The 24,736-nt window shown below is 46.6% G+C and overlaps 1 protein-coding gene across 2 annotated transcripts in view; it reads right to left on the bottom strand.

The window, feature by feature from the left end:
* Positions 1–23,142, bottom strand: part of LOXHD1 (lipoxygenase homology PLAT domains 1) — a 220,700-nt gene extending 197,558 nt beyond the window's left edge. For both annotated transcript variants that reach the window (XM_068563302.1, XM_068563301.1), the window contains exons 1-4: positions 23,013–23,142; positions 16,708–16,822; positions 10,062–10,142; positions 7,974–8,158 (exon numbers count right to left, since the gene is read on the bottom strand). In XM_068563302.1, the coding sequence (XP_068419403.1) occupies positions 7,974–8,158; positions 10,062–10,142; positions 16,708–16,822; positions 23,013–23,142 (511 nt within the window). The remainder of the gene's footprint in view (positions 1–7,973; positions 8,159–10,061; positions 10,143–16,707; positions 16,823–23,012) is intronic.
* Between the last annotated feature and the right edge of the window lie 1,594 nt (positions 23,143–24,736).

The following is a 24,736-nucleotide window of genomic DNA, read 5'->3' on the forward strand; positions in this document are numbered from 1 at the left end:
CGGCAGTTGCTAATGGTGAGGCTTCAGTTCGAGGTCTAGGAGACTGACTGTCCTTAGATCCTGGCCAAGGTCTTTCATCAGTGTGTAAATGTCAATGCCCCCTCTGGGTTCTGGGTGTCAAAAGGGTGAGCCATTCCAGACAGGATGAAATAAATCCTCCAGGAAGGGAATCAGGTGTCCATGTCAATGGAGGTGGGGGAATGCAAAGAAGCAGATGGCAGGAGGGAAAATTCGCCACGCTTCTGGAATGATTCGAGAGTCAAGACTGTGTTTCCAGGTACAATCAACACAGATATGCTGAAAAAGCAGCTGCCAACTTTCCCCAGGCCCCAGAAGGTGCCAGGACCCCTGACACCCATTCTAAGAAGGAAATGAGCATAGAGGTGGCTGCAAATTCCCTGTTCAGGCTGCATATATATCTGAGATGCTTAATTAGGAGGTGTGATGTCTGCCTGGATCATTTTTTTGTTGAGAGGTGGTGGAGAGCCAGCCAAGATTGGGACACCCACACCTGCTGACTCACGTGGGCATGAGTCAGGAGAATCCATAGGTTTCTCCAGCAGCCTCTAAGTCCTGGGCAAGGACTGAGGACTTGGTGTGGAGACAGCATTTTCATCTTTTCTTCCAGGTGATTATGGTGTAGGGTCACTGTTAAAAATAGTTAATGAGAATTTAGGGTGCATTAAAAGAAGCAGGACATAAACCAAATGTCCATTAACCGACAAATGGATAAATAAAATGTAGTATAAATATAAAAAGGGATATTATTAGGCCATAAAAAGAAATGAAGTACTGATATATGCTATAACATGAATAAACCTTGAAAACATGCTGTATGAAAGAAACAAGTCACAAAAGGCCCTGTATTATATGATTCTGTGTATATGAAATGTCTAGAATAGACAAAACTATAAAGATAGAAAGTAAATTAATGGTTGCCTAGAGCTAGGGAGTATTGGGAGGGTTGTGTTGTGAGTGACTGCTAAAGGATATAGGACTTCTTTTGGAATGATAAAAATGTTCTAAATTTGATTGTGGTGATGGTTGCACAACTTCACGAATATACAAAAAACCATTGAATGTACACTTTAAGGGTGAATTATATGGTATGTGAAGTATATCCCAATAAAGCTGTTAACAAAAAAACTAGAAAAAAAGAAGCAGGACATCAAGGGACCCTGAATAGCTAAAACAATCTTTAAAAAGAATAACAGGGACTTCCCTGGAGATCCAGTGGTTAAGACTTTGCCCTCCAATGCAGGGGGTGCAAGTTCGATCCCCGGTCAGGGAGCTAAGATCCCACATGCCTCAGGGCCAAAAAACCAAAACATAAAGCAAGCAATATTGTAACAAGTTCAATAAAGCCTTTAAAAATGGTCCACATCAAAAAATCTAAAAAATAAAATAAAATAATAAAATAAAAAGAAGAACAAATTTGGAGGTCTCACACATCCTGATTTCAAAACTCCCACAAAATTACAGTAATCAAAATGGTGTGGTACTAGCATAAGGACAGACATTTAGACCAATGGAATATAACAGAGAGCCCAGAAATAAACCCTCATATATATGGCCAAATGATTTTCAACAAGGGTGCTAAGACCATTCAATGGAGAATGGTCTTAACACAGTCTTTTCTACAAATGGTGCTGAGAAAACTGAATATCCACATACAAAAGAATGAAGTTGGACCCTTACCTTTCACCATATACAAAATTTAATTCAAAATAGATCAACAACCAAAATGTAAGAGCTAAATCTATAGCACTCTTAGAAGAAAACATGGGACAAAAGCTTCATGACATAGGATTTGGCAGTGACTTTGGATATGACACCAGAAGCATAAGCAACAAAAGAAAAACTAGATAAATTAGACTTCATAAAAATTAAAAACTTTTATGCACCAGCAGACACAAACAGCACAAAAGGCAGCCCATGGAATGGGAGAAAATATTTGTAAATCATGTCTGATAAAGGGTTTATATCCAGAAATATATTCTGGATAGATTCTTACAACTCCACAAGAAAACAAACAACCTGATTAAAAAATGGGCAAAGGACTTGAATGGACACTTCTCCAAAAAGATATACAAATGACCAATAAGCACATGAAGAGATGCTCAACATCACTTATCCCCAGGAAATGCAAATCGAAACCACAGTTGAGATACCACCTCACAACCATTAAGATGGTTATTATCAAATATAAACAAATAAAAACCCCAGAAAATAACAAGTATTGATGAGTGTGTGGAAAAATTGGAATTGCTGGTAGGAATGCAAAATGGTGCAGCTGCTGCGGAAAGGAGCATGGCAGTTCCTCAAAAAGTTAAACATAGAATTACCATATGATCCAGTAATTCCACTTCTGGGTATATATCCAAAAGAACTGAAGGCAGGAACTCGAACAGATAGTCATACACCAATGTTTACAGCAACATTATTCACTATAGTCAAAAGGTGGAAACAACCCAAAGGTCCATTGACAGACAAATGGATAAATAAAATGCGGTCTATACATACAATGGAATATTATTCGGCCTTACAAAGAAAGGAAATTCTGACACATGCTACAATGTGGATGAACCTTGAAGATACTATGCTAAGTGAAATAAGCAGTCACAAAAGGACAAATATTCTATGATTCCACTTATATGATGTTCCTAAGTAGTCATTTTCAAAGAGACAGGAAGAAGAATAGAGGTTACCAGGGGTGGGGGTGGGGGATGGGAATACGGAGTTATTCTTTAATAGGTACAAATTTCCGTTGGGGAAGATGAAAGAATTCTGGAGCTGGATTGTTGTGATGGTTTCACAACAATGTGAATGTACTTAGTGCCATTGAATGGTGCATTTGAAAATAGTTAAGATGGTAAATATTATGTATATTTTTCCACAATAATTTTTTAAAAGAAGCAGGCAATGGAGTCAGGGAGGCCCTCTGCACGCTGTTCTGATGAGGCCCCATCTGAAACACAGGGTTCTAGCTTGGGAGGCACGTTCTTGAGGGGCAATGATAAACCAGGGCTGCTCAGGAGCCAGGTTGGGGATGAGCCACAAGACGAGAGGCTGAGGAACCTGGGGGTGCAATCCCGAGAGGAGAGAGCCCTGTCTTCCTACAGCCGAAGGGCTGACGTGAAAACCTCCTGCGCCGGGTGAGGGGAGGTCTGAATCAGACTGGCAAACATCTCAGGGAGACTCATGGGGGTTTAATGTCAGGCTGACCCTTCTGACAACAAGTGCCGCTCAGCAGTGGGATGGGTTGCCCTGGGAGGTTGGGCAGCATCCCCCACTCAAGAAAGGCTAGATTTAAACCAAGGCTGGAGAAGCAACTGGCGGGGATGCTGTGGAAGGACTCCTGCGACAGCAGGAGACTGGGCCAGCTGACCTCCATGAGCCCCTCGCTCTGATCCCTCAGGCTCTGATCTCTCAGGTGCCCTGGTCTTGCCCTGTCCAAGGGGCAGACAGAAGGCACATTCCACCAACAGCTAGTAGCCCTGCCTTCAAGTCCCAGCTCTGTCAGTGATTGGCTGTCTGATCTTGGATGAGTCACCACCTCCCGGGCCTCAGTTTACTCATCTGTGTAATTAACACCTGCCTGCCTTCCCTCACCCCCACCCCCAGAAGTGTGGCAAGGACAAAGTGAAGCAAAGACTCATGAAGAGGCGAGCCCAGATACCTTCGCAGCCCTCCTCCCCTCCCTCCTGGCCTCTGCTTTCCCTTCCTCTCAGAGCAGGGCTGGTAGTGTTTCCAAGGATGCAGTTTGCACACCACTGGTGGTACGTGCGATGCTAGGAGTGATAACATGAGGCTTATCTAATGTTGCATATTTATTTTAATATGTGCTAATTATCCTTGATATTTGTAGCAAAGGATAACAATAAAGTTTTTAATGATAGCGATATCGACTTTCTATTAAAAATATACTTACAAGTTAATATAAGTTGTAAAAAGTGAGTTAAAGAAGAGTAATAATAACAAAAGTGATACTTGAATAAAGCAAAAGTTTTGAAGGAGGAATGTGAGTGGCTGGGATTTGGGAACCCCAGATGGATTGGGGAGATATAACAGCCTGGGCCCCCAGGCCTGGTGATCAGATGCAAAGAAAACCAAAAGACAAAGCCTTTTTGGTTGGTCCTATTGCCTGGTTTCCTTAAGGTGCCAGATTTTACCAACCGATTGACAACTAAGAAATAGAACTAGTTTCTTGGATCCTCCATCCACATGAATATGAGCTGGTCGACTTCTACCTCCTTCTTCTTGAACCTGCTGTCTCTGTTCATACTCATGCTAGTGGCTCCATGAGGAAGAGGACAGCCCTGACTCAGCCATTCCCCTCAAGGTGGTAGGAACATGTTGGGTCCCTCCCCCAAAGTATAGTTAAACAGAAGCCTAGAGAGGAAATGCCAGGCTCTGTGCCACGCGGCGAGGGTGATATTCTTGTCCAGGGCAGCAGATCCAGTGCACCTCGGCTTAGCTTCTGCACCAGGGAGGGCAAGCTCCCCTCAGGCACTTGTGTCTTTAAGCATGATATGCGAGATCCCCTGTAGAGGAACCATCTAGAAAACTAATCAAGGCCCAGTCCCCTCCACTCCACTATTATCTGCTGATCACCTTGGTCAAAGGGTCGGTCAGTCAGTCTGGAACACTTACCTTCCCTGAGGAGCTGGAATGAAAGAAGGTTCCAGCTGATTATTAGCCAGAACATTGGGAGATGGCCCTTGGGGGTGGAGAGAGGGGAACAAGGGGAGGAGGGCATGGAATACACACTGAAAATGCCCCCTTTCCTCTCTTCTCCTTCTATTGTGGCTCACATCCCACATTTTGAAATATTTTTACCTGTCAAACTACGAATAAAGAAATAATTATCTTCCCCATTTTGATGATCAAAGACCTCCGAACACCAAATTAGTATAATTCCAGGTGAAAAGAAAAGAAACTTAACCTTTTGTTTACCAGTGCAGTCCCTGAATATTTGAAGATCATGTTTTTCATTCCCTCTCCCAGAATCTAGCCTGGAAATATTAAAAACCCAATGCCCCCCCAGCCCATAAAGGAGCAGGGAGCTCAGCTAGGCAGCCTGATTCAGAGACTTTAAGAACACACTACCCTGGACAGTTCTTGTGGAAAGTTGGGGAACCACTGAGTTACATTCATTCTTTCTCAATGGTGATTTTCAGAAGCTCTTCTCCTAACAGTGGAGCAATGGATTTTCATGTGACCAAAGCAGAAGATAGGATAAGGAGCTAAAAGGAGGGAAAAGGCCAAGAAAGGGGAAACTAAGAGAACAAAAGAGAAAGATGGCAAGCTTGACAATTTGCTAAGGATTGATCCTGATAAAGAGACTGGATCAAGGATTAAAGTGCTTAAGGTCTATAAGAGAATTGGTGAAATTCACCCCAATAGAAAAGACAGGCACAGGGGTCATGGGCAGACAATTCACACACACACACACCACAAATGGCCAATAAACATATGAAAATGTTCAACCTCACCAGTAATCAAAGAGAGAACATTGAAAAGCTCCTTTTCCAGAATGGCATCACCAAAAAACCTACAAACAATAAATGCTGGAGAGGGTGTGGAGAAAAGTGAATCCTCCTACACTATAGGTGGGAGTGTAAACTGGTACAGCCACTATGGAGAACAGTATGGAGGTTCCTTAAAAAACTAAAAATACAGTTACCATATGATCCAGCAATCCCACTCCTGGGAATATAACTGGAGAAAACCATAATTCGAAAAGATACACACACCTCAATGTTCATTGCAGCACTATTTACAATAGCCAGGATATGGAAGCAGCCTAAATGCCCATCGACAGACGAATGGATAAAGAAGATGTGGTACATATATACAATGGAATATTACTCAGCCATATAAAAGAATGAAATAATGCCATTTGCAGCAACATGGATGGACCTAGAGATTATCATACTGAGTGAAGTAAGTCAGACAGAGAAAGACAAATATCATATGACATTGCTTATATGTGGAATCTAAAAAAAGGGTACAAATAAACTTGTCTACAAAACAGAAATAGAGTTACAGATGTAGAAAACAAACTTACAGTTACCACAGGGTAAGTGGGGGGAGGGATAAGTTGGGAGATTGGGATTGACATATATACACTACTATATATAAAATAGATAACTAATAAAGACCTACTGTATAGCACAGGGAACTCTATTCAACACTCTGTAATGGCCTATATGGGAAAAGAATCTAAAAAAGAGTGGATATATGTATACATATAACTGATTCACTTTGCTGTACACCTGAAAGTAACATAACACTGTAAATCAACTATACTCCAATAAAAAATTAATTTAAAAAAATAATAAAAACTCCTGTTCCCATCCAGCTGGGAAATTAAACAATACTACCAGCTGTTGGCAAGGCCGAGTGGAGTGGGTGCTCTTGCACAGCTGGTGGGACTGTGCACTGATGGGTCCTTTCTAGCACACTTTGGGAATACCCATTAAAAGCCTTAACCCTGTGTATTCTATCTGACCTAGAAATTCCACTTAGGAATTTATCTTAAAGAAAGAATCATTTATCTGTGCAAAGATTTAGGTGTATTGTTCATAATAGTATTATTTATAATAACAAAAAATTTAGAGGGGGAACCCTGTATAAATGTTCAACTATAAAGGATTCAATGAATAAATGATGGTATCTCCCTACACCAGAATGCGACACAGCCATTACAAGTAGGGGTGTTGAGTGACATTTAATGGCTTAGAAATATACATGCTCTAAAACAGGGGATGTTGTAACAGCCCATTCTTTCAAACTATATATTCATAGAAAAGACTAGAAATAAGCACGCAAAAATTTCATCAGTGATGTTTTTCCAGGTGATGGGATTACAGGTATTCTTCTTATATAATTGTGTTTCCATATTTTCTAAATTTTCTGCAATGATCAAATTTGGCTTCTGTAGTAAAAGATGGATAACATATCTTTAAAAAAAGAATCAGTGAAGTTGCAGGTTATTGTGATGGGGACAACAAAGGAATGGGGCAAGTGTTCAAGGTCAGCTGGGAGGTGGGAGATAAGAGGTAGACAGAGAAATTGAGAGCTGAAGTCCATTGGAAGAGAGGATATGTTTATGTGCTCAGCTGGGGTGCAAGAGCCAGTGGCACTTGGAGACCACTGGGTACATGCTGGGAGGTGAAATGTGTTCTACTGGGTGACCGTGGGAAAGTCACTTCTCTTCTCCTGGCCGCCAAGTTCCTTTTCCCTCCGATGGCCCATGACTCTGTGCAAGCAGGCTATTATGATGATGGTACCCACATGTGATGTCCCCTTATTTGAAAAGACTAATATGTTCAATAATGGGGTGAGGTGAGGTCAGGACTTTAGGTGACAAAGGAGTGATAAAATAGGACATGAGATACAACGTGTATTTTTACATGCTTTGATCCCCTGCTTCCCATTTTTCCTGTAGAGCTAAAAATGACTGAATTTAAGGATTTGGGCCAGAAATGTACTTGAAATAAGTTGTTTTACTTCTCATAAAATCAGGAGGAGTTGGGGAGAGCACGATGGAACTTTGGAAGCTGTAGATTGCGATTCACATCCACCATGCCCCCCTGGCTGGAACTCACCTTCCTTGGGCATCAGAAGAAAAGCTAGGGAACAGGAAGACAGGGGAAACTGCCTTTGAACTCAGAGGGAACGCTCCGTAGATACATACGCATCAACAAGAGCTGTTGAAATCACAGGGTACGCTCAGGGCTGCGCCCATTCCTCCATCGCGGCTCCAGGGCCTCCTGCATCTCCCACTTCCATGAGCCCCCAGAACGTGCTCTTGGGAGGGACCCAAGGAAAAGCTGGGGCTTCCCCTGGGCCCTAGCCAACAGGAAGAGGTGGCAAGGGGTGATGGGGCTGCCCAGAACAAGGCAGAGGCCTGGGTGAGCCCAGTGCAGGCAGGGAGGGATGGCGGGCAAGCCAGCCTGGGCACTGACCTCTGGGCATATCCATGGGGTTGAAGCTGGCCAACAGGTCGCGAGACCACTGGCGGTCACCCTCCACCTTGCTCAGCCAGTTGTTGCAGTTGAAGTAGTAACGGAGGTGAGGCCGCTTCATGTCAGTCACAATCACATGGTCCAGGTACCAGCTGGCGTTCAAGCCTGTGTTGTCATGCTCGATCCTGGTGCAGAAACAGACACCCACACCGTCACTGGCAGAACAGAAACGACGCCCCTTCCATACTGAAATACCCCAGTGTTTGTTCCAAAGAGAGGTTTAATCATTTTGATGTTGTTGTTACTTTACCTCTCAGACCTCAGTTTCCTTATCTACAAAGTGGGGACTCCTTGCAAGGTGGATGAGCTTATGAATGAATGTTGCATCGTTACATTGCCCACAAGGAAATATTGCCTTCCACGGAAAATCCAGGATTGCTAAGGCTTGCAGTGGGGCCATCTTGAGCTTCCCCTCTCTCCCTGACTCCCAGACCCACCCCCCCACCGCAGATACTCAGTCCCACCACCCAGAGGATCCCCCATGGCCACATAGACTGGTGTTGCCCCATAGAAATATCACATGAGCTTCATGTGTGAGCCAGATAGGTAACTTTAGATTTTCTAGTAGCCACATTGAAAAAGAAAGACACTGGTGAAACCAATTTTAATAATATATTTTGTTTAATTCATTTATCATTTCAGTGGGTATCCGTGTAAACATTTATTAATGAGCTATCTTACATCCTTTACTTCATACTAGTTTTTCAAAGATCTGGTGTGTTTTTGCACACACAGTGCATCTGGTTGGGCTAGCCACATTAGAGTGATCAATAGCCCTGTGGGGCCAGGGGCTACTGTGCTGGGCAGCAGAAATCCAGACTCTTCAAAATCTGGCCCCCGTTATCTTCTCCCACTTCCTAAAGTCCTCTTCATCCTTGGCAGTCCAGTTTTCTCCTTGAGGCCCAGTTTCTTCCCCAGAACTTGACCCTTGGATGACCTCACTTTGCACCAAGCATCCCATCACAGTGAGGCCTTACAACTTGCAGGTCTTAACGGGACAACCACAGTCCAAGACAGCACACACATGGATGACACACATGATATACGCAAGGATGCATGCCTCTGCCTGGCATGGAGCCTGGCACATAGTGGACCTCAGCTTAGTGGTTGCCTTTCCCACACACTGACACCTTCTTCCCGACCCTCCCCCATAAGAGCCCCTTCCCTGTTCATAACCCCCTTTCCCCACACAACCTTTGCCAGGGCCCTCATAAGTCCCTTATTTTCCCAGTAAAGAGAGTTCATGGCCCTATATTTTCTAGTGTGAGGGGAAAACAAACAAGGACTGAATGGAGGCAGCATTTCCCTTCTGTCCAGGCCCTCTAGTCTGGGTACAGTTAGACCATAAGTGATCTTGACATGCTGGCAAATGGGCATGACTTGATTGGGGGTGGTAGTAGGTGGAGGGGGGCAAAAAGGGGCAGTTGAAGGCTGTTCCTCAGCAACCAGGCTGGCAGAGTTATCCCTCCCCACACATTCACAAAAACTCCACCAGAGAGAGCAAGAGTAGGGGAGATCTCTGTCAACAGGCATCCTGCAATGTGACCTGGCATCTCTAACACTCACTGGGCGCTTACTGTATGCCAGTTAATATTCTAAACACTGACTCATTGAGTTCTCACTAACTCTAATGGTGCCCTAGGAGCTGGGCACCATTATTACAGACAAGGAAACTGAGGTTTGGAGAGGAAACCTTCCCAAAGGCCCACAGCTGGTAAATGGCAGGGCAGAAATTTGAACGAAGGCAATCTGGACTGAGTCTACTAACCACTTTGCTAGGGTTTTTCAGAGCATATTTCCCAAGTGTGTGAAAAATTGTCTCAAGTTGTCTTAACTCAAACAAGTGAAACTCTAATGGGCAAGTTTAGGGAACAATGACTCAGAGTGGGAGGGAAAGATCTGGGCCTTTGGTCACCCCTCAAATGACGTCAGGAGAGCAATCAACACCCAAAAGTGCCAGTAGTGAAATCAGTTCCTATTCTACTTGCCTTCATCTCACCCCAACCTGGTCAGGGACCAGGTTCTCACCTGATTTTGTAGATGAGGCCCACATTATTGGTTCTCACCCGGAACACATCGACGTTGGCTTTCTCAAAGGCAGATTCGCTCCTGCAATGAAGGTATGCACAGTTAGTACAGACCAGCACTTGGCTCACAGGCCCTGGAGGAGAGCCAAAGGCTGGCATCCCCCTACTTCCTCCACCATCCCACTCCAGGAAGTGCTACTGGCAGCCAATCCCATTCTGAGATTCCTTTCTGGCATGGTTTGGAGAGGTGGAGGGCAAGGATGGTTAGTATTCATCCCTTGCTTTCATGCCCAAGTTCTTATGGGATCCTTGCTATGTGTCATTAAGGCAAGCATGGTGGGAAACATTAGCCCCATTTTACAAACAAGTAAATTGCTAGTTGGTAGCAGAGCTGGGACCAGAACCTGGCTCTCCAAAGTCATGATCCAATGCTCTGTGGTTGCTCTGGGTTGGGAGAGTGGAGGAGGAAGGAAGGTGTGATAAATGCCGTGGTGCTCTTGGGTCTGCAGGCCTCCTGGCCTCTCCTCCTCACCTGCCTTGCTCTTGCTGGGGAGAGTTGCAATGGCAGCCCCAAGTGGATGCAAACCTTGGGTGGGGGACCATGGTCCTGCCATTCCAAGGAAGGAAACACTCAACCCAAACCAGTGACCAGGGAAGTGCGGGCAGTGAGGGAATGCATATCTGGCATCCTACAGATGGTGCAAATAGAAGCAAGTGCCCCTGAGTTGTTTCTCAATGAGATGCCCAAGCAAGTCCAGACTCGGGGGTGTCCTAGCATCCATCAGCTTAGACACAGGAAAGCTGGAGCACCAAGTCCTCTGGGAGTGGAAGCCTGAATCTCACGTGGACATCTGCTCTGTCCTCTTTGTAGGCCAGGACGCCCGCCGCTTGAGCCCAGGCCTGCTTGCAGCTCTTCCTGCTCCCACAGCGAAGGCCTCACAGGGCTGAGAGCTGTGGAACTCCCTCAGTGCTCCCGGCCAGGGCTTTCAGCACCAGCACACAGCCCATGGGAAAAGATAAACGCAGAAGATATGTCTGTTTATTGGCCATCACGTGTTTCGAAATAAAGAGGGAGGTGAAAGGCCTTCTCCCCAAGGCAGCAAAGGCTCAGACTCTCTCAGTAACAGAAGGCTTTTAAGGTTCTAGAGACCCAGAAGCTGTGATTCTGCAAACAGACCCACTCTGGCAAACAGTCTGGTCTGGGGAGATATTTCCTTATGGTGGGCACGTCATGAGACATGGGGCCCAGGGCCCTCCTAAAGCAGTGCAGAGCTCACAAAATCAGGTGAAAATGTGCACCGATGCCGCCTTGTCAGGGAGAAGAGCCCCCAGTGGTGTAGGCCGGGGAACAGAGTGGGAGGAGAGAGTGGCGGGAACTTCCGGGTTTTGCTGGAGTGAAAAGGCCCGCCCCCAGGCTGGCGACATGAACCTGCCAGAATCTCACTTCTAAGGGTGAGTGACAACGTGGCCTGTATTCTGTTGCAGAGTCAAAGCAGTTGTTAAACGACTTGCAAAACACATGAACATCGATTATGTGCATCAGGACTGTGTGAATGAGAAACAAGAAAATGAATAAGAGGTATTTTCTGTTTCAGTATACAAGAGAAGGAAATCGATTTTTAGAATAGACAGGAGTCTCTTTATCATATAAATACCCTACAAAGCAGTCACCCTGGGAAGTTCTATGATGGAATATTATGCAGCCATTAAAAATCCTGTTGTGAAAGAGTATTTCATACAACAGAAACAGGTTTATGAAATAGGCTTAAAAGAAAAAGCAGGTTAAAAATAGAATGTATAAACAACAACCAATACAAAAAGGACACCAAGTTCATTTAAAAACAATAAAGAGGGGGAGGATTTATACAAAAACATCATGTCTACATAATAAGACTATTATGAAGTGCTGGTTATTTATTCTTGTGTTTATTTTTTTCAGTTTTCTGAAGGGAGCACATCTTGTTTTCGTAATTATGAAAAAAGCACAGTCCCCTGTTTCAGAAATCCCCGCTCCATCCGGCCCACAGCTGTTTGTGGTGAATTCTTTGGAATGAATTTGAGGCTCGCTGGGCTTTATCTGCTGAGGGTGCATGGAATTTGGGAAACAACCAATGCCAATGAGTAGGGGAAGAGGAGGGTGATTTGGAAGGAAAGCAGCTGGCTTTTTAGGGTGCTTCTCATAAGAGTTCCAGCTCCAGCAGCTGCATCCAGCAATGGGAGCTCCGCACCTTCAAAAAGACCCTGCGCACACGACCAGGTAGAATGTGGATTCGCACTTTCCAGCGTGTTTGTTAAATAATCGACCATGCTGCTTTACAGTCACTCAAAAAACAAATTTTAAAAAGCGAGGTGGAAGAAGGGAAACGAGGAGGAAAGGTTTGCCAGGATGGGCAGAAGGCGTGCTCCACGCTGTCTCAGGACCACACTGGAGCATCCAGGGCATCACAGGATGTGACACAATCATCCACAGTGTTTACAACATGGAGACCAATATCCTGGCGGACAAGAGCAAAGCCTTCTTCATTGCAGGGCTCTCTCTTCAGAGAAGGGAAAGCAAAGGACTGCAGAGACAGGGCTCTACAGACTCCCTCCTCTCAGGAAGGAGCCAAAACAATCCCAGATGAGCTCCAACCCCAGCCCACTTGGGGTCAGACTCCGAAATCCCCCCTTCCAATAAGTCAGAATACAAATGCTGGTGGGTTTCAGAAAACTGACTGAAGGTGGTGTGGAAACAGCAAACGACAGAGGTCCCTGGCCAAAGAAACATCAGAAATAGACACTTCTTCACATTTCATTGTGGGAGATGGCAGGTTTTCCACTGCTCCTGGTCAATCCTCAAATGCAGGACACAGCTCCCTGCCCGTGCCTGCCGTTCCACAGGGATCCCACCCTTTCCAGGCAGCACAGGGCATTTTAGCTGCCCCCTGGGCAGAGCCAGCAGGCTAAAATGCCAGGATTCTCCCACACTCGCAGTTGGTGAATTCTCAACAGGAGAACCGTGTTCCAGAAGATACATGAGATCCCATCCTTTTGCCATATCCTAAACATGTGACTCATTGTTGGGGGTGGTCCTGGGTAATGGGGAAGGGGGCTTCCTCTGGGATCCAGAGCTGTTGGCACTTCGCTAGTGTGGAGGTCAGGGCAGAGATCAGCTAGCAGGGGAATAGAAGTGAATGTGTCCCACTCTTTGCTGCCTAAGAGAGGGTCCAATGTGTGCCGAGGAATTTAGACCCCAGACCGTGAGGGTGAGAACAATCAGGCACCGAGGTTCTTCTTGCAGCAGGAATTATTTTGTACTGGAGAATAAAAAATCCTAATAAGCCACCCGGGAGTAGAAGGTACATGCCTGGGGCAGAGGAGAAAGGCCACAAGAAAGAGTGGAATTGGTGGAAGAGAGAAGAAAGAGGACGAGAGAGAGGCAGGAGAGAAAGGTGGGGTGAGAGACATGGCCAGAGGCTGCAGAGAAAGGGGTCGGGGAGAACTTCCAGGAAGGGTGGTGGCTTAACTTTAAGACCTTGGTGCGGGCAGGCGGGGGGTCTATCTAGTATTCCATTTTAAGTTGTCTGTGTTGCTTCCATGTGAACTCTGGCACCCCGAGTTATCAGTGAAGTCTGATGCACACCAAAATGCCTTGTAGTTTGTGTGTGTGTGCATGTATGCATATGTGTAGGTGTGCATGTGTATATGTGTGCTTGCGTGGATGTATGTGTGTGTGTTTGTGGGTGTAAAACAAGGAAAAGGAGCTCAGTTCCAGTTGACACATGGGTGTGGGTGTGGGTTTGGGGTGACACAGCGTGGCGAGGAGGGTACAGCAGCAGACAGTGAGAGGAGAGGAGATTTCGAGACCAGTGGGCATTCTGAGCCAGACCCCAGGGACTGCTGAGGGTGAGGGCTGGGCTGGGCTAACTGCATCTAAATCTCGCAGAGCTCGGTGACCTCCGTGGCCGTCTGCATGTTGGTTACACGGCAACCTGGACTTTCTCGGAAAGCAGTGCTCCCTTCCCAGACTCGAGGTCTCCATCTTGAATTGGAAGGGTCTCAGATAGTGAGGATTGTGTCTATCTGATTCTCTTTATAGACAATTTCTCGGGTCTTGCAGCAGCCAGACTCTGGTCTCCTCTTTCCCCGTTTATCCTGCTCACCGCGGCCAGATTAACCCTTCTTGTCTGCACAGTACGTCAAGCCTCCACAAGGCCTTCTCCAGTCTGGTCCTCCCCTGCCTTTCCCCCCTCCCTCCTCTCTGCCCCTCCATGCAGCCGGTAAGTACCCATCCAGCCCCCATTGGCCTGCAGTGTCCCTTGTGGCCTCCATACTTTTTCAAGCTGTTCCCCTTCATCTAAAGTACCCTCTTTCTGCCCCTCCTCTATGAGTCCTTTTCACCTGTCGAGGTCCAGATCACATATCCTTCCCTGTAAAGTCCTATTCTAGCCACACTGATACCAAATCATTTAGTGAGCTCTATTTGCAAAGAACTGGGATAGATGCTGCAGGCACAAAACAGACCTCCCATCATCCTCTGGCTCCACCTATGCACCCCTCTATGCATCACCTCTCCAGCCTCTCCAAGGACATACAGCTGATGCTGCAAACGTGCCTGTATCCCTGAAACTACCCATTTCCTGCGGGCTCCTGAAGAACCCTCTGGACCAGCTGGATTGGGATCCTGGCCTAATCCGTGCCCCTGATGCCCAGCCTGGAGCAGGACACAGATACAGGAGAGACCCCCACCAGCAGACCCATGGAGTAATTGGGGGGCAGTTGATTCCTACATGCAGGCTATCTCAGAGAAGCTGGCTGCCTTTGTGTGGTTTCAGAACCACCCGGAGACCTGCTGGCCCTGCCAGCTCAGTCATGCCTGAGACCATTCTACCGTGACGCAGCCTTTCCTTCCCATTGAGAAGGAAGGCTGGAACTCAGACTCCCAGGGAGAGGGGACACAGTGACAGACCTTCACATGGGGTTATAAAAGTTGACTCTGGGGACCTTCCTGAGAAGGTGTTTTGACAGAGGAAAAAGGTGAGGGGAGAGAGTCTGAGGATCCAGGTGCATGAAAGGAGGAAAGGCAGTGAGGAACCACCACAAGAGGGGAAATGGCACATTTTGTTTTAAAAAAAAAAAAGACAGGCTGGGGACTCCAGAAACGAAGCTGGCCAACTTCCCAGGGTCTAGTGGCTTCTCCCTAAAGGGGTGCACTCTGGGGAGAACACATGGCAGAGAGGATGGACATTTCATGTATTCTCTTTACCGTGCCCACAGCACTGGAGAAAAGGGCTTCCACAAGCGGGTCACTCGGCAGTGTAAGCAGTACAAGAAGGCAGGTACCCTGTTCTGCGGAAATGGACAAAATAGGACGTTATGCCTGTCTCAACGCTGCTGCATTTACACCAGAGGTTGCCTTCAGGGTAAATGTGTTCCCCTGGGCCTGGTCAGTCTGCTAAGCACAGAGTGTGGATCTCCTGGCCTGTGGACCCACCTTTCTACTGCTTCCCCTGCCGCCCCTGGAGGTGCCAAGTTATAAACTCCAGAGGTCACACCCTGGAGCCCCACGAGGCCTGCAGGGGAGTCTCCCACACACCCTCTAGGGCCACGGGGTCATGTGCTTGAGGAAATGTCTGTATCAAGACCCTGGGGTTTGAGGACCAGCTTTACCATGAAAAGCTCCATGACTCAGAGCTGCTCACCACTCCCCTCTAGGCCCCAGATACCCTGTGAGCAGGTTGGAATAGATTTAGTTGTTTTCAAATTTTTCTTGGTTACAGAGCCCTTGGTGCAAAGAGAATCTGACTGAGAAACTCGGTGGATATGATAAGCATAAGTCAAGCTGCTCCAGGGGGAGGAATGCTAGGGTATTGGGGGCCCAAAACCAACTGACCAATACCCTGTTCCACTCAGCACAGGGTGAAAAACAGCTGCCCAGGCCACCAGTAAGGCCCCTGGCCATCTCTGGAATTCCATGATTCCGCTAGAATGTTGCCATGTGTAGTAACTGTGTGTGCACATGTGTGGCGGAGGGGATGGAAAGGAAGAGACAGCAGCCTCTGCTCTCAGTGGGAGACAATGAAATGGAGGGCACAAGTGTGTGCACACACAAACACATCTACACAAACACACGCACTGACTTGAGTGTGCGTTAGCGGGCAGGCAGGTTCAGTATGATGCTGGTCCCAGGTGAGACGTAGGTGCAGAGCATTTAAGCTCATGGCTCCCTCACATGCATGCCTTGTCCCCTCTTCCCAAAAGTCCTATGAGTTTGGTAAAATGAGGATTATCACTTCCAGATGACATATGAGGAAGCCAAGGCTTTGGATGCCAAGAGATTTGACCAAAGTTATATGGCAACTAAATGGTAAAGCTGGGCCTAGACCAGGTTTCTTGATCCTGAGGGCTTATTCTCCCACATCAAAGGACAGCTAATATGAATTCTTGGGAATTCTGAGATCCAAAGTAAGCATTACTATACACAAAAAAATCAAGAGAGGAGCTAAGGAAATCACTGGGAGAGGCCTGGCTGGCACGTGATCGGTTGTTAGCAAGGCCCACACCACTTAATACACCTGTGGACACACCTGTCTTCTCTCATGGGTTCCAGAACTTTATCAACCCCCACTAACAGCCCAGGTCCCCACCAAGGCTGAGTTGGTACTCACTTGCTGGTAAGATGGAGCTTGGGAGAGAGCCCATTCTCTCCAAAAATGGTGATGAAGACATTGGCATCCGTCCCTGCGCCACGAACATCCCCCGTGGCTGTGACCACCTCGTACACTGGAGGAGGAAAGAAGACACACCGCAGGCTCAGAAGAAAGCCCAGAATCCTACGTGGGCTCGGAGAAGCCACAGCTCCTGCTGGATCCACAGGGGGATGCCCAGCCACAGAGCACGCTCTGGACCCCTGCTGCAACCCGCAAGCCTCTGAGCCAGGGTCAGACCCACACCAAGCCCTGCTGTGAGACCACAATCTCCCACTTGATGCGGCACATTCATTTTACAGGTAAGGAACCTGCAGGCAAGGGGACAAGCCCAGGTCACACAATACACAATGTCAACACCAGAGCCCAGCCCAAGGCCTCCCAATGCCTGTCTGTGATCTTTCCAGCACAGCACATGGGTGCCATCCTAGCCAAGACCTTCTTCAGAGTCTGCCCCTGGCTCTCACCTTTCTCTCTGCCCTCTACACAAGGCTGCCTTGCAGGCCTCACTTCCTGTGACCTCCTGGGTGTTGCCATGGCAATCTCAGGATAACATATCTTAGTGAGGGGGATGCAGAACTTTGCCAGTGAGTCCCTGTAGGCAGGGGCACTGATTTCCCCTCTCTTTGTCCCCTTGAAGCTTGTTCTGTTTGCTGTTGATGTCTTTCCTTTTGATGTCCCTGGTTCTGATGAAGGTCCCCGTGAGGGGGAGAAAGGAAGCAGTACATTTGCGTGACTCCCTGTCTCTTGTGATAACCAAAGCCTTCATTCTTCACAGTCTACACCACAGGGATTCCTGATCAGCAAACAACTCCTAGAGTCCTCCCTGAGATAACTCCAGGACCTGAAGTGTTGCCCATATGGTTTGCACATATACAAGGATGTTTCCAAACTGAGTGTTGATAGGAAAATGACCAGCACGGTGGAAATTCTAGAACCACATCACATGAGAGAAGACATATAGGCCTGGAGATGCCTGGTTTAGAGAAAGGAGTCTGGGGTATGGGAGAGGGATAAAGAAACTACCTCCATAGCTGCCCCAAGTGCACACAGCTACTTCTCAAATAGGACACTAACCATTAGAAATGATAAATTAGACAGTTAAAATTAAGACCATCAAGAGAATGAAAAGGCAAGCCACAGACTAGAAGATATTTGGAATGCACACACAGGCATCCCACCATAATACCTTGTTTTATCACAATTCCTTTTATTGTGCTTTACAGATATCATGTTTCTTACAAATGGAAGGTTTGTGGCAACCCTGCATCAAGCAAGTCTATCGGTGCCATTTTTCCAACAACATTTGCTCACTCCTATCTCTGTGTCACTTTTTGGTAATTCTTGCAATATTTCAAACTTTTTCATTATTATTATATTTGTTATGATGATCTATGATCAGTAATCTTTGATGTTACTATTGCAAAAAGATTGACTTGCCAAAGGCTCAGACGATGGTTAGCATATTTTTCAGCAATGATGTATTTCTAAATTAAGGTATGTACATTTTTTAGACATAATGCTATTGTACACTTAATAGACTACAGTATGGTGTGAAACATAACTTTCATATGTACTGGGAAACCATAAAATTGGTATGACTCGCTTTATTGTGATATTTGCTTCATTGCTGGGCTCTGGAACCAAATCCACAATATCTCCGGGGTCTGCCTGTCGCCAAAAAAAGACTCATACTCAGAAAATGTAAAGAATTCACACAAATCAATAAGAAAAAGAAAGACCACACAATTCCTTTAATGAGCAATAATTTGTTTTAAAGATAAACATACACTTACCATAAGACCCAGAAATTCCCCTTTTAGGTATTTACCCAAGAGAAATAAGAACATGTCCACACAAAGATCTGCACACAAACTTTCATAGCAGCTGTATTCATAATAGCTCTAAACTGGAAAAACAACCTAAATGTATCAACAAGTGAATGAATTTTAAAAAGTGTGGTATATCCATACAGTGGAATCCTACTCAGTGATAAAAAGGAATGAACAACTGACATATGCAATACGGATGAATCTCAAGCACACGATGTGGAGCAAAAGAAGTCAAACACAAAGCACTACACGGTATGTAATGCCAGCTATGTGAACTTTAATCTATTACAACAGAAAGCAGAGCATGGTTGCCTAGGGTTGAAGTTAGGGGGAATTGCCTGGGAAGGGGCACGTGGAACTTTTGAGGGATAATTTAAATGCCCTATATATAAATGGTGCTAGCGGTTACATAGATGTATACATTTGTCAATACCCATCAAATGGCACATTTAAAGTAGATTCATTTTATTGTTAATTATATTTCAATAAAGTTGAAAAATGGGCAAAAGACTTAAATAGGCATGTCATAAAAGAGGATATCCAAATGGCCAATAAACATAGGGAAAAGGGCTCAGCGTCATTATTCATAAGGGAAATGCAAATTAAAATTACCATAACACACTACACCACTATACCCACCAGAATGGCTAAAATTAAAAAGACAGACAGATACTAAGTATTGTCAAGAATGTGGAGCCATTGGCACTCTCATACATTGCTGGTGGGAGTATAAATTGGTACAAGCCCTGGTAACTAAACATAAGCCCACCCTATGACTCAGTGATTCTACTTCCAATTATAAATCCAAGAGAAATGAGTGCATGTGTCCATCCAAAAATGTGTACAAGATCTGTAGCAGCTTTATCCATAATAGCTAAAAACTGGAAATAACCCCAAATTCCATCAACAATAGAATGGTTAAACAAATGATGATATATTTATAAAATGCAGTAGTACACAAATAATAAAAAAGAACAAACTATATAATGAGTCACAACATGGATAAATCTCTTGGATATAATGTTGAGTGAAAGAGAAGCTAGACACACAAAAAAGTGTGTACTGTGTTATTCCCTTTATATGAAGCTCAAGAGCAAAAAACTAATGTATGTGATAGAATCAGGAGGGCCATTACCTCTGGGAAGAAGAGTAAACGAGCTTTCAGGAGGTTAGAAATGTTCTGTGTCCTGTTCTGAATGGAGGTTACACAAGCATGCACATGTGTAAAAATTCATCAGCTGTTCCTTTTTGAGTTTTGTGCCATATATATATATATATATATATTACATATATAACATATATGTGCACATACATATTATATATATTCTATAATGTGCTGTATATACATATATATAATATGTATATTATTCCTCAATGTAAAATTTTTAATTTAAAAAGTTCAGACAGCTGAAGAACTATCTTAGAGAAAACAAATATCTCATGGAAGACACAGAACTCTGTTTGGTCCAGAGAGGAGGGTCCCAACTAGTAACATCCCCTGGTCAGCACAAAGAAGAACTGTCAACAGCAACAAGGGTTGCTCCTAGCACAGAGCATGACAAATGGGAGATGCTCGATAAATAATTACATGGATGAATGAATGAAAAAACAAATGAATGAATGAAACAATCAATGAAATGAATGTGGACTATGGAAATAAATTGACCAGTATGTAAATCTCAATTCTACCATACTGGCTGTATGATTTCAACCAAATTTTTACTGAGCTTCATTTTCCTTATCACCGAAAGAGACAGAATTTCTTCCTTGAAGGATTATCGTAAGGATTAAATCAAATAAAACAAAGTTTTCAACTTTCATACTCATTGACCTAGCGTATTTCCACTTCTGGGAATTTATCTTACAGACACTCCTTCGCAGTTGGATGAAAGATATTCATTCCATAAGTGGTAAACTGTTACCATCATCACCACCGTCATCATCTCCATTGTTGTCATCATCAACATCAATATCATTTTCAACATCACTACCATCATCTCCACTAACAACATCCCCAAAAAGGAAGGCTGCCTTGGGAAACTGTATTCCAACAGACGCTGGGTAGCCCCCTGTCTGGGATACAGGAGAGAAAAGGGCCCCAGGGCTAGAAGCTTGTGCAGGATGGCCTCTGAGGTCCCTTCGGATCCCAGATTCTGGTAGGAGTCACTCTCTTCCCCTCACGGGCCCTGTATTAGTCAGAAGGTAGACCAGTGCACCGGCCTCAGCCTACCCTCAGAGCATGGAGGGAGCTGCTCTCCTTCCTCTGGCTGTTGGTAAACTCCAGTGTAGCCTGGAGGTGACCTGAGGAACAGAGAAGGAAACCTAGGCCTTTCTCTTCTTCCTTCTTCTTCTTCCCCATCACACTCATCAAGATTCTCCACATAATGCAAGAATCCAGTGCTCAAAGGGAGTAGGTTACACAGCGTTCTAGAGCAGAGAGGGTAACAATGACAGTGCAGAAAGTGACTACTCTCAGAATCATACGCATTTATCGCCCAGTCCTGTAGCTGACTGCGGAGTCAGTGGGTCTGTGTCTCTTAGAAATGTCAGCATGGCACCCACCCTGGCTTGCTCTTCTCCAGCTATTTTTAACAGAGTCAAGATTGGACAGTACAAGAGTAAGGACCAGCCAGACCAGCAAGATTCAAATCCTGACTCTGCTACTTACTAGCTTTGTGATCTTAGGCATGTTACTTAACTTCACTGTGCCTCAGTTTCCTCACCTGAAAAAGCAGATTTTAAGAACCCAACCCACCTTGTTGGGTTGTTGTGAAGATTAAACCGATCCACATGGGTAAAGTGCTCAGCGTGGTGCCTGATGCATTAAATACATGATTCTACTGAACAGCATCGTGACCTGAAGTGGGGACTTGTCTTGGGAACCGTTGAAGTTCTTGTCTCTCCTGCTTGTGACCTTGTTGAAATCACTTCAGTTCTCGGAGCCTCAGTCCTTAACCTGAGACTAATCTCACCTGCCTTGACTGTTCTCGGGGATCTTGAGGATTCAAAGTGAGAACGGAAGTGAAAAGGCTTTGAGAAGGGTAAAAAGAAGAGGGAAGCTGTGAAGGATCCTATAGTCACACTAAGGCAGGCAGAACCCATGAACAGAAGTGGACGGGATGGCGGCTATGAGAGGTTCTCGAGTGCTCTCACCAGCAGTCGTGTTGGCTGGGGCAAATCACCCCAAAGCTGAGAGTATTTGTTATGGGTGCTGCCCGCACATCTAGCCTCAATACCCCTAGCCCCACCAGACAGGGCTTGGAGCACACGTGCTGAGAAAAGGTGGCAACACCTCACTTGTTCTAGGTCCTTCTTTCCTCCCCACAATACCCACCTCCACCCCAGAAGGTGCCCAGGACACCACGCCGGGAAAGGGGTCTCAGCAGAGTCACAGCCTCATAGTGCCATAGCAGCGACCACCTTCTCTGAGCCTGGGTCTGTGCTGGGAGCTGGGTTAGGAGTCAGGACAAATAAAGGAGGGCCCCCCACCCCCCACACAGAGGTCAGGATGGCTGAGGCCACAAGTCCAACAGCATCGGATATAATCAAGGAACTCCCAGCAGACAGGAATTAAGGAGGGCAAACAAGCCCATGGCAGGCACAGAGCAAGCATTCGATACTTATCTGGTGAATGAATGGGGGAGTCTGGTGCTTACAGGGAGTAGTGAGCCAGTTTAGAGGAAGCGCTGAGAATTTAAATGCCTTCAGGGACCAGGCAGGCAGCATTGAGGAGTAAAACAGACCTATGAGTGATAAAGTCCGCTGCTTATGGGCATTCACAGTCAATCATATTTTCTTTAACTGTAAAAGTAAAACAACACCAACAAAAACAACAAAGCAAAAAAAAAAAAAGCTGTCTGCAAGCCAGCCCTGGCTCCTGGGTCCCCAGTTCACCCCTTCTCTGGTTTACCTGACAAGAAGGTAGAGCATTTCTAAGCAGCTCCCATACACCCCAGAGGAAAGTGAGGCTAGAAGGGCTGGGCCCTGGGTCCAAAGCACCAACTGCCCTCCCCATGTGGGCCAGGGCCGTCGCCTTGCAAAGCCCCAGGCCCTCACCTCCGTCGGCCGCAGTGGGCAGCGGCCCCCAGCCCCTGCTCGGCACCTGCTGAGTGACCAGGTCTCTTCTCACAGGCCTCTGCACAGCCTGATGCAGGCCACACCTCAGAGACCGGGCGGGAACATGGCTTCTGGGACGTGTAGGACCTGGAGAGTGTGGGCACTTCGGTTCTAGTCTATTCTGTGCCCATAAGACTCTGTGTACAGTGAGGGCCCCGGTGTACCCCAAGGGGATGTAGTATAGACCCAACAGGATAATCCACGAGAAAGGAGTTGGGTTGGAACCTAAGATTCCTCCCTCAACACAAGGGATGGGATCGTATGGGCCGCGCTGCCCCTGCCTGTGCCCCCGTCCCCGCAGGCCAGGACCGCGCCCACCTCTGGCCTTGTAGTACTCGTGCTCCAGCTCCCCCTCATCGTCTTCTGAGGCGTAGTTCAGCAGCTCCTGTTCGTACACGGCCAGAAAGTCGATGTCCTTCTTTCTCCTCTTTTTCTTCTGGGGCATCATTTTGCCAGCTGTCCCTTCCTGCCACTCGCTGGCTCACTGTGCCCACCCCTTTGCACCTCCTTGGACCCGCGGCCCTCTCACCTGGAGCTCCCGTGCACACGCCTGGGTGGGCCAGAGCCCACACAGGCCCACAGAGCTGTCCTGCTCCCCTCTCCTCGCTGGCCCCGGAGCAGAACCTCAGTGCTTTATCTCTGCCCTTCCTGTCTCTGGCCCCCTCTCCCTGACCACCTCCTCTGCACCTGCCGTGGGGTTCTCTTTGGGTCTCATGACTTATTCATGGGGACTGAGGACAGGCTATCCTCCTTACCCCTCCCTTCCCCACCCGCCCCCCTCCTCCTTTCATGGGGAATCAGGTGACATCAAGCCCTTGGCATCTGTTCCCTACCTGGCCTCACAGCAGGGGCAGGTGGGGCCTCTCCCATAAAGATGCCCCAGCCTCACAGCCCCAAGGGCCGTGAAAGATGCCCCCAGGGCCTGAGGCCTTTCTGAGGAGGGCAGGGCCCCAAACAAGCCAGGCCCCCAGGACTCAGAGGACTCCATTTCTCTCTATTATTCATGACCTCTGCTCATCTTACGGGGCAGGCAATGTTTTTACTGGATCCTTCTCGATCTCTCTGCTTCCATCTCCTCAAGACTGCCGGCTCTGGAAGTGGCCATTCAGCCAGGAGAGACCTGCTGCTCTGATGAGCACTCAGACCACTCACAAAGTGTTTTCTGAGTCGTGAGCTCCTGGTGTTGCAGCCACAGCCAAGGGCACTGGGAAAGCCCATCGAGTCCTAGGTGACCCCCATAGTGCCCCGACAGGCCGGCAAGATTAACCAGCATCTGTTCTAACAAGAGCTCTCCATTTACCCATATTGCCCTCTGCGCTTGCAAGGAGGTAATAGAAACCCTGAGAGCTCACCTGGATGCCCACCCCACTCAGCCCTTACCTTCCCTGCAGCCCCACATGGGGATTCTGAGTCAGAGAGAGAGAACCAGAGGCCCCTCTCTACCTCTGATCAGCAAGAAAGTTTCCCTTAGGGCCACTGGACTCCTCTTCCTTGCTTATTTTATTTTATTAAGATTTTATTAAGATTTCTTACAACCCGAATTCAAGATTTCTATGTAAATCCTGAAAGCTAGAAATTTTCAATCCACTTGGAACTCTCATTCCTCTGTCCTGGAGGCGTGAGGTCATCAGACAAAACTGGTCTGCCCACCACCTCCTGGCTGTGCAGCCTGGGCAAGCCTGTCTCCCCACCTATAAAAGGGAGAGAATGACTCATTAAAGCATATTGAGCACTTGGAGAAAATACTCAGTAAGCAGAAGCCTCTGGAAGACAGTAGAAGCTTAATAAATGTTCATGACTGAGGATTTCTCTCTTTCTTATTTTGTATGGCGGGGGCGGGGGTGGTGGGTTGTGTGATGCTTCGTTAGCATCTCAGATTGTCCCAGAAGCCCTCCTTCGGGTCCTGTAGACAAAGACCAACTGCCGGTGTCCTCCTTCCTCTGTTTCCTGGGAGGACTGTCTTGTAAGGCCCTGCTTACTTGTTACCCATCTCCCGCCTCTCCCAGCCTTGAGCTCGGTGGGGGCAGGGCTGGTGCCCCCTT

Source organism: Eschrichtius robustus, chromosome 14 (genome assembly GCF_028021215.1).
Source record: "Eschrichtius robustus isolate mEscRob2 chromosome 14, mEscRob2.pri, whole genome shotgun sequence".
Classification (NCBI taxonomy): Eukaryota; Metazoa; Chordata; class Mammalia; order Artiodactyla; family Eschrichtiidae; genus Eschrichtius; species Eschrichtius robustus.